We start from the raw sequence: 9473 nt of genomic DNA, 5'->3' as shown, positions 1-9473 counted from the left end.
CCAATGAACGCGGGTGTCGTATTTTCTACCTGGAGTTACTCTATGAAGTGACAGCCATCGCTGTCTTTGGCTGGTTTTTGACCGTACTTGTGAGTAGAAGAAATGCATTGTTGTTGGTTTTGGTCTTTTCGTCGATGCCGATGTCGGCGATAAGAACTTAATAAGAACGACACCCGTGTGTCGTCCCTGATGCTCGGAGGAAGAAAAGAAAAGGGGCGGCGCCGTTGGGTTCCAGCACCATGCCAGCAACACACCAGCACCACACCAGCACCATGCCAGCACCACGCCAGCTGCTGTGTGTGTTTTGAGTTGCAAACGGCTGCATTTCATTCAGCTTCGTCCCCAGCGACATATTGTCTTGGCAAAATGATTGACACAAACAAACAAACAAACAAACATGCAGTGGAAAAGTAAAAACGAGAAAGACTAAATCAAAAAAGGTCAAAGAAGAAGAAAGGAGACAGACGATATGCCCTGGTTCTTCAACAGGCTCTGGTGAATCCGAGGTCTCGAGAGACCAGGCGCAAAAATAAATACAACATCATCGAATGCAAAAACAAAACATTGACCATCGTCTCTATCCGTTGCCCAGAGAGGGGACCGAGCGTTCCAGTACGACAGAAAACAGCGGGACGTTTTGCAAAATGTCTCCGTCTCCCCGTTCGAAGCTCCGCCCGTCGCCCCGGGTCCGCAGAGGGCTACGGAGCTCGAAGAACCGACAGAAAGAGAAGCGACATTCGAAGCGACATTCTTGAAAAGGTAATTTTTTGGCATCACGTACAGCCTTTTGAGTCGCGTGGCTTTTCACAAACGTTGCGACGGAAACTAGCTTGTCACCATCATCACGGGACGTTTTCCAACACTCGTTCCCGTGACAACGCTAAAGAATGCTATGGCGTCCATCTTAAGCACATGACCGTTAGGCCTCGGCGCGCCACGCTTTCCCCCCTCCGTCCGCCGCGTTCGCACGCCGAGCGCGCCACGTCTACGTGCGTCGGGCGAGAGGCCGCCCGCTCATTATCTCATACGTCCGCAACGACTCGCTCCTCCACCTTCCCCTCCTCCGCGCCCAGCGCCTCCCCTCCCTCCTCCACCTCCGCCCCTCCCAGCGCCTCCCCTCCCTCCTCCACCTCCTCCTCCACCGCCTGCCCCGTGGTCACGTGCACCACCTGGATCTGCACCCCGGCCTCCTGGAGTCTCTCCACGTCCTCCTCGCACATCTCCGCCATGCCGCCCTCCATCACCACCGTGGTCGTGGTCGTCACCTCCTCCTCCTCCTCCTCCTCCTCCTCCTCCTCCTCCTCCTCCTCCTCCTCAACCTCCTCCTCCTCGTCCCCCGGCTCCACCGTCACGTGCTCCACCTGGACGCCGTCGCCCAGCAGGACCGTCTCCCCGCCGCCGGCCCCCGTGATGCTCTCCGTCGCTATGGCGAGGGCGGCGAGGGCGGGGTCCACGGCGACCATGTCCTCAGTGAGCAGGATGTTGTTGTCCTCCAGGACGCCGTGCATGTCCTTCAGGTGGCTCTGCAGCTCGCGGGAGTGGGTGAACCACAGGTCGCACAGCGTGCAGTGGTTGGGCTTCACCCCCGTGTGGCTCACCAGGTGGGTCTTGAACTGGTCCCAGCTGTTAAAGATGCTGCTGCACACCTGGAGGTCAGAGGAGGTCAGGGGTCAGAGAGGAAGCGCTCTTTTTCATTTCATTTACTAGACGATTGTAACAAATACACGTCAAGGTTAACCTGTTCCACCCCTTAGAGTCGGTACCGACCCGAAAATGACATTATGGTCATAGATCCATATTTTTCAGAGTGATGCAAAAAATTTGTGATTTTAAAATCAAACGTTTTCAAGTATTAACATCACTAACATGTCACAAAAGCATGTAGAATGTATATTATCATCAATACGTTAGTTTAGCAATAGGTTAAAAGTGTTAAAAGACAGTTTTAAGTTTTCGATCGTCTATTCCAAGCCTGAAACGGAAATGGACATTTTGAACCATGGGAATTGTAGTCTTTTTGCTGCCATTTTGTAGAGGACATGCATAGCTGTCGACCAGCATTGGAATTTTTCCGAACTACACTTCCTGTCAGAGACTGGGGGGGTTCAAAGTTCAGCGTTCTGAATGAATCATATCAATAATTGTTATGATTCGCGATAATAAGCCACAAAAGGTAACGTTTTTGACAAATATTGAAGCGCAGTTAGTTTCTCCTCCCTATTGTTAGCATGTAGGAACAATTAGATCTGAAATTAGTTTCAAAATGGTTGCACTGTGGGGAAAATAAAAAAGTACACTAGATTACAGTAGATATCATTATCTGTTCTTCTTATGCACGCCTGGTGATACTAAATCCAAATTGAACTTGGGCATTTGAAAGATAATATATGTATATATAATATAAATGTGCGAATTGGCTATAATAAGGTAATGTATAAGCATCATATTCTATATTCTATAATAATATTTCAAATTGCATTGGTCCGGATGGGAGAATTCAGTACTGTATCTACAGAACCTTCTGTTTTATCATCTTCCCTTTATTAATTTCCTTAGATTCTTTGTTGATGATCTCAAGAAGGTACTGAACGAGATCAGTGGCAGTTTTTTAAGTTTGGTCATTATTATCATGGTGTTATTCACTGTCAAAGATGCAAAGAAAAATCATAATTCATATTCTCCTTTGTTTCATCACAATTTAAGCAAGCCTAGTAATAGACACAATATTTCTGACACTGTGAATACATTCCCTGAGGTCCATAGATGTACCTAGACACCAAGAATATGCAAATAGCCCTTGTAGAAGTGGAGCAATATTCCATTTACCTAGGTATATATTTTATGGGGATTTTCACATTGTGTGGAACGCAATGAAGTCAGAGACTTGTTCCCATTGTGGTCCTTGGTCTCTGGCACATGACATACACTCATACAGTATCACAAAGAACAGACATAGGTACAACGTGGAAATCATCTTAAGAACTAAACCATTTGAATTGCATAAATAAAATAAATATAGCTACCCGAGATAAAATACAATATGCTATACTGCAATTTTTTTTCTAAAAGCCAGATTTGTACCTTTTTCTTAAAAAGATAGCGACTGCTGATGCTCTTAGTGGTCAAGGGAAGTTTGTTCCAGTTCAAAGCTCCACTGTACTTAACTCATTGGACGCCAGTCACAAGTATAGTCGGGTTAACTCGCCGACGCTTAAGCTCCAATCACGAGTATAGTCGGGTTTTAATCATTATTTCTTTTATTAGCGATATCCATTCATTTTCATCCATCCAACCTGATGTTATCGTTGGGAATGGGTCTGAGCTCGCAAAAGGGCAAAGGTATTGCACAGCAAAAGGTATTGCACATCATTGGATTGGATTGGCTGGGACTGTGAAAAAAAAAAAAGTCCGGTCCAGGTTTTCCTTCTCAGGCATGCAGTATATTGTACCACATTGACTGGGGACACTCTGAGCAGCGTTGGATCAATAAACGCGATCAATATTTGGAATGGCGATCAGGAATTGGATTCATCTTTTTGCAGGACATCAGATGTGAGGTAAGGACTCTATGTTACCAATCTTGGGTTAATCAGATGTTTCTTTCACAGCGATCACAACGTGTCTGTGTGTGTGTGTGTTTGTTTGTTTGTTTATTAACACAGTTAACACTTGAACTGCCGAAAACGCCGGAACTCGTCATTCCCCGCCATGCTCAAGTTGCAGAGGACGCCGTTTCCCCTCCGCAGCCTTGACACACAGTGCTGATCTCCTCTCAACCCTCTAGCGGTTCAAGAGCGCCATCTGGTGGCCGATCGGCAGATCGAAACCGGATGTCAACCTTTGAACCGGCAGGACTCACTCCATATGGGGTCCAGGCACTCGCTAATGTTAGAGAGACTCCGTCTTCACACAGTGAACATCGATCGGTGGAAATAACTCGAAAAAACAACATGATTTGGACGTATATACTATTATACAACCTGGAAATAGATCGGGCATTTCAACATCCCATAATTGAAAACTGTCTACTCCACGCTGATCGCCCAACGGCCCGAGGAGACTGGGGTGAGTTTTAGCGTGTAGTATTACCGTGTTCGATATAAACTGCTATGATGAACATATGACCCACATTAGATGAATGGTATAACGTTGCCCACGGAATTATAAACGCCCCCTCGCCCATCCGGTCAACATCAGATGACGTGTAGTAAATTCTAGAAGTACGTCCAGTTGAAATTTTTGATCTCGCACAGATTCCTACCAAACTGTATTTGATCATCAATATAATGCATTTGGGGCTATAAATCACGTTCTGGAGAAAGCTGCAGAAAGAGATGAAAACATACTTTTTTTTTATCCACTTTTTCTCCCATTTTCTATATTTTCTCCCATCCCAATTTCGTATCATCCAATTCAACCCTCCCCTGTCACGGACGCTGTTTCTTGCCTCCCACAAGCCGGCTGCAATGTGGACTAAGTCATACATAGCACAAGTCCCCTCCGGTACTTGAGGTAACAGCAGTCGCATCTTTTCACCTGCGCAGCTCGATCTCTCAGTGGCGAGGAGTAACGCGTGGGAGGCTCACGCTGCCCCCGACACTTCCTGATTCTACTGCGCAGGCGCACCAACCGACCTGTAGGAGTCGCTGTCCACAACGCCCGATCCCCACCCATCAGTTTCCCACCCCCTAATACGGCCAATGTGTATTAGTACGGACGACCAGCTAAACTGAAAACAATGTGGAGAGCTGGGCTCGAACAGGCGAGCCCAGCGTCTCCGCATTCGTGGCGAGCGCCTTGCCCACTACGCCACGTAGCCGCCCAAGATGAAAACATACTTATACTTTAGACCATATTTTAGTATGAATATGTGAATGAAAAAGTTTAACGTTGCTACACCATGAACAATACATATAGGACATTGAATGGGCCCTAATAATGGCAATCTAGCAATCGAATTTAAAAAGTTATAGCCCTGCAAAGAAGGGGAACTTCTCCATGTTAAATAGAGCTGGCAAGGGATGGTATATCATGAATTTAACCATGGCAATCAAAGTGTTAAACAGAAGTAAAAACAATACATAATAAGTTATAACGATTGTGAAGGAGAAGTTAGAAGCCTAGAGGCTTATCAAGAACGTCCCGTTTTATAAAATCAAACATACAAAAATACAAAAATATGCATATTATAAAATACCAGAATACATTAAAAGATTCGTGTTAATACAAATATACATACACAGTACATACATGCATATACTGTGTACATAATAATATATAACAACCCACCCACCTGCCTACAAACCTACCCACCCACATAACCAAATTATCTTATTTATTACCTGTTACCTGTTATCTATCTACTACTTTTGGATGAGAATTTTTTTATAGTTTGCTTTAAAAATAAGCAGAGATGGAGATTTCCTTAGCATAGGATCAGCTGCATTCCAAAGATTGGACCCTCTATACCTCACTGAGAACTGCCTAAGTGAAGTACCACAATAAGGTATATGCAGGTCCCTGGACTGACGTGTAGCATATGAATGAACATCTGAATTAAAAGAAAAAAAAATTATTAAAACCATTTGGTAGATTGCGATCATGAATGCATTTGTACACAAATATACATATCTGTAAAGAATTAACCTCAGACACAGTCATAATGTTTAGTTTCTTGAAAAGAGGAGCAGATGGTTCAAATCGATCTGAGAGGGTTGCCAGTCTAACAAATCTTTTTTGAAGTAAAATAATTTTTTGAAGATGAGATGAATGAGTGCTAGCCCAAATTATGTTACAATAAGATATGTAAGGAAAGATAAGACTATAATACAGGATTAAAAACAACTTCTATTTATCAATGAACACACCTTCCTAATTATACCTACTGATTTCATTGCTTTTTTACAAACATGATCAATGTGTTTTTTCCAATTTAGTTTATCATCAACTAGGATCCCTAAAAACTTTGTTGAAGTTACTTGTTTGATTTCGGTGTTACTGATTAATAGCTTTGCCTCCTTTTTCGAATAACTTTTACCTTTATTACAAAATACAATAAAATTTGATTTTTCTACATTTAACGATAGCTTATTAGTCTGGAACCAATCTGAGACACAAGATAAACCATCATTTGCTTCCCTAATTAATACTGCAAAATTCTCATGTGACATTATAATGTTGGTGTCATCAGCAAACAAGATCGAGAATACTCTAGGAGATACCCAAGCAAAATCATTTATATAAATCAAAAATAAAAGGGGGCCAAGTATAGAGCCCTGAGGAACCCCACAGACTAGCTTTGCCCTGTCAGAGTCATCGCCATTTATGGAAACAAACTGTTCCCTATTATAAAGATAGTCACTGAGCCATTTAATCACGTCGCCAGCCAAACCATACCTCTGAAGCTTTGATATAAGTATTTTATGGTCCACAGTATCAAATGCTTTGGATAGATCCAGAAATATACCAATTGAAAATTGCTTATTGTCTAGTGCATCTGTGATTCTATCTATAAACTGTAAGAGAGCCATGTACGTAGAGTGTTTTTGTCTGAAACCATATTGATGTTCATATAATATATTATTGTCATTAAGATGTTTTAAAATTCTGGTATAAACCAGCTTCTCCAATATTTTAGATATGGACGGTAATAACGAAATCGGACGGTAATTGGAAAATAAGGATGAGTCACCAGATTTAAACGGAGGTATAACTTTTGCCACTTTCAAGTCTCCTGGAACAACACCTGTTTCTAGGGAGAGTGAAAAAACGTGGTTCAATGGCTCAATTATTGAAGGTAATACCTCTTTAAGCAGACTACTTTTAATATTATCATAACCTGCTGCCGAGTTTTTTTTAATTTAAAATAATATTTTGCATGTCTTCCGAGGTAGGTGGTTCAAATGTAGACATAGATGGGTACTGACCTTGAATCTTGTCAAGTGGACAGTTATTTGTGCTCTTAATATTTCTAGCCAAGGAAATTCCAATGTTTACAAAATAATTATTGAAACCATTTGCAATCTCTGATGAGTTTGTGTATGTTTCACTTCCATCCACAAAAGTAGATGGAAATGAAACAGCATGCCTTTTTTTATTAAGTAATTGATTTATGACGTTCCATGTGGATTTTATGTTGCTGGCAGCTTCTTTAAATTTATTGGAATAATATGTCTTTTTTTGCTGCACGAAGCAAGTATGTAAATTTATTTTTGAATTTTTTGTAAACATCTGAATTTAAAGGGGTCGGGCTAGTCACAAACTTTTTGTATAATTTGTTTTTCTTCTTTGCAGATTTCAGCAAACCAGAAGTAAACCATGGTTTGCATTCCTTTTTGACTGATGTCCCTTTATTATATGTAATGTAAGGAAAGCATTTTTCAAATGAGGAATAAAATATTTGTGAAAATGTTTGATATGCCAATTCTGCATCATTTTGATTATACACAGCATCCCATGGAACATCATTAATACAACTCCCAAAACGAGCAATGTTACCTCTGCTGAAACTACGGTGACTTCCTCTCACCTCAGACCCCACTCGTTCACTTCTATTAGAAATGGTCAATTGGAAAATTGGAAAGTGATCAGAAATATCAGTTAACAGCAGTCCTGATTTGCTTGTATATTCAAAATTATTAGTAAAAATATTGTCAATAAGAGTGGCAGATTGCTTAGTTACTCTTGTTGGTTTATGAATGAGAGGCAGAAAATAAGTAGAATACAAGATGTTTAGGAAGTCAGCGGTCAAAGAATGACTATTGTTTTCTAACAAGTTGATATTGAAGTCCCCTAACAGAGTACACATTTTACCTTCCAAGTTAATTCCATCTAAAGTAGAAGCAAAAGCATCATTAAAAACTTTTATGTCAGTATTTGGGGGCCTATATATGCATCCAACAATAATATTTTTTCCTCCAAACATAGTACATGAAAGTATTTCTATAAACACTGACTCTGCATCAACTGTCGCCAAAGTTAATGCAAGATCTTTTCTTTCAATAAATTGAACGTTTTGATGTATATAAATTGACACTCCCCCTCCTGATTTATTCTGTCTGCAGGAATGAATTGAGTTATATTGTGACATATCATAGGATGCAGCGATATCCTCACAGAGCCAGGTTTCAGAGAGGGCAATTACAGAAAACCGATGCTCTAGTGATGATAAGTATTGGTTTAAAATGATCGTACTTTTTCTGCAAACTACGTATGTTTAGATGGAAACTTGAGAATATGTTACTATGTACCTTCTGTCCTAGAAGTGTATTGTATTTCTTAAACTCCTCTTCATCATAATAATCACTAGTACCAAGTTCATTCTTAGTGTTGTTAAAAAACATAGAGTCAGGATCAAACTCATTATCATATTCCATGTTTGTTATTTTCATTAAGTTCAAATGGATTAAGAATCAAGTTATTGAAGTCAGACAAAGGAACTAACTCAGACTCAAAAACAATATTGCTAAAATCTGTGTCATTTAAACTGCAAAAGGGCAAAGGTATTGCACAGCAAAAGGTATTGCACATCATTGGATTGGATTGGCTGGGACTGTGAATAAAAAAAAAAGTCCGGTCCAGGTTTTCCTTCTCAGGCATGCAGTATATTGTACCACATTGACTGGGGACACTCTGAGCAGCGTTGGATCAATAAACGCGATCAATATTTGGAATGGCGATCAGGAATTGGATTAATCTTTTTGCAGGACATCAGATGTGAGGTAAGGACTCTATGTTACCAATCTTGGGTTAATCAGATGTTTCTTTCACAGCGATCACAACGTGTCTGTGTGTGTGTGTGTGCCGTTGGCGCCGACCAATGCACGGATAAGCGATTCTGTATTGTGCATGAGGACACATATACTATCGATAATCTAGCGTTTATTTGAAAAACGATTCATAAATCAGCCGAAAAATTACAACGTGTTTTGTGTATTCCACTAAAGGGCGTTTATCGCGTCTTTCTCTGGAATTACTAGAAATCACCAAAACTATACTCGTATTCAAAACGGTATAAACGGAAATGTACTGATGAAAAAACAATCCGTTTTGTACATGTTGACTGCAAGCAAGTCATTGATAAGCGACGGGTGTATTAGACCCATAGCCATAATTTAAGATATATTTTAAGCACTCGCAAATCTCCCACTCCTCCCATTGATTAAAGCGATGGCGTTCTACCGCCCTCTGGCGCACTTAAGCGGTGGCGTCCAATGAGTTAAAAGGAGCCTTTACTTTAGTATTACTTTCAAAATACAGCTCATCGCATTCAAAGTCCTCAACAACCTGCCCCCCCACACCATACTGTCCTGTAAAACAGTCCTTAAAACCCACCCTTTCACTATATATATATTTTTTTTTATTATCTTTTTCCTCCTTTTTCCGTTTTTCTCCCCATCCCAATGTTAGTCGTTATGCCAATTCCCAATCCCCTTCCTGGTCGTTGCGCACTCTACCCCCTACCGTCGGTCTGG

The 9473-nt window shown here is 41.1% G+C and overlaps 1 protein-coding gene across 1 annotated transcript in view; it reads right to left on the bottom strand.

The window, feature by feature from the left end:
- Nucleotides 1-1022: 1022 nt before the first annotated feature.
- Nucleotides 1023-9473, bottom strand: part of znf131 (zinc finger protein 131) — a gene marked incomplete at its 3' end in the record, with an annotated part of 68713 nt that continues 60262 nt past the window's right edge. Inside the window, exon 9 of the mRNA XM_084323173.1 lies at nucleotides 1023-1646. Within this exon, the coding sequence (XP_084179299.1) occupies nucleotides 1023-1646 (624 nt within the window). The remainder of the gene's footprint in view (nucleotides 1647-9473) is intronic.

The sequence above is a fragment of the Notolepis coatsorum genome (genome assembly GCF_963971535.1).
Source record: "Notolepis coatsorum genome assembly, chromosome: 10".
Classification (NCBI taxonomy): Eukaryota; Metazoa; Chordata; class Actinopteri; order Aulopiformes; family Paralepididae; genus Notolepis; species Notolepis coatsorum.
This window is presented reverse-complemented; position numbering and strand designations above follow the sequence as displayed.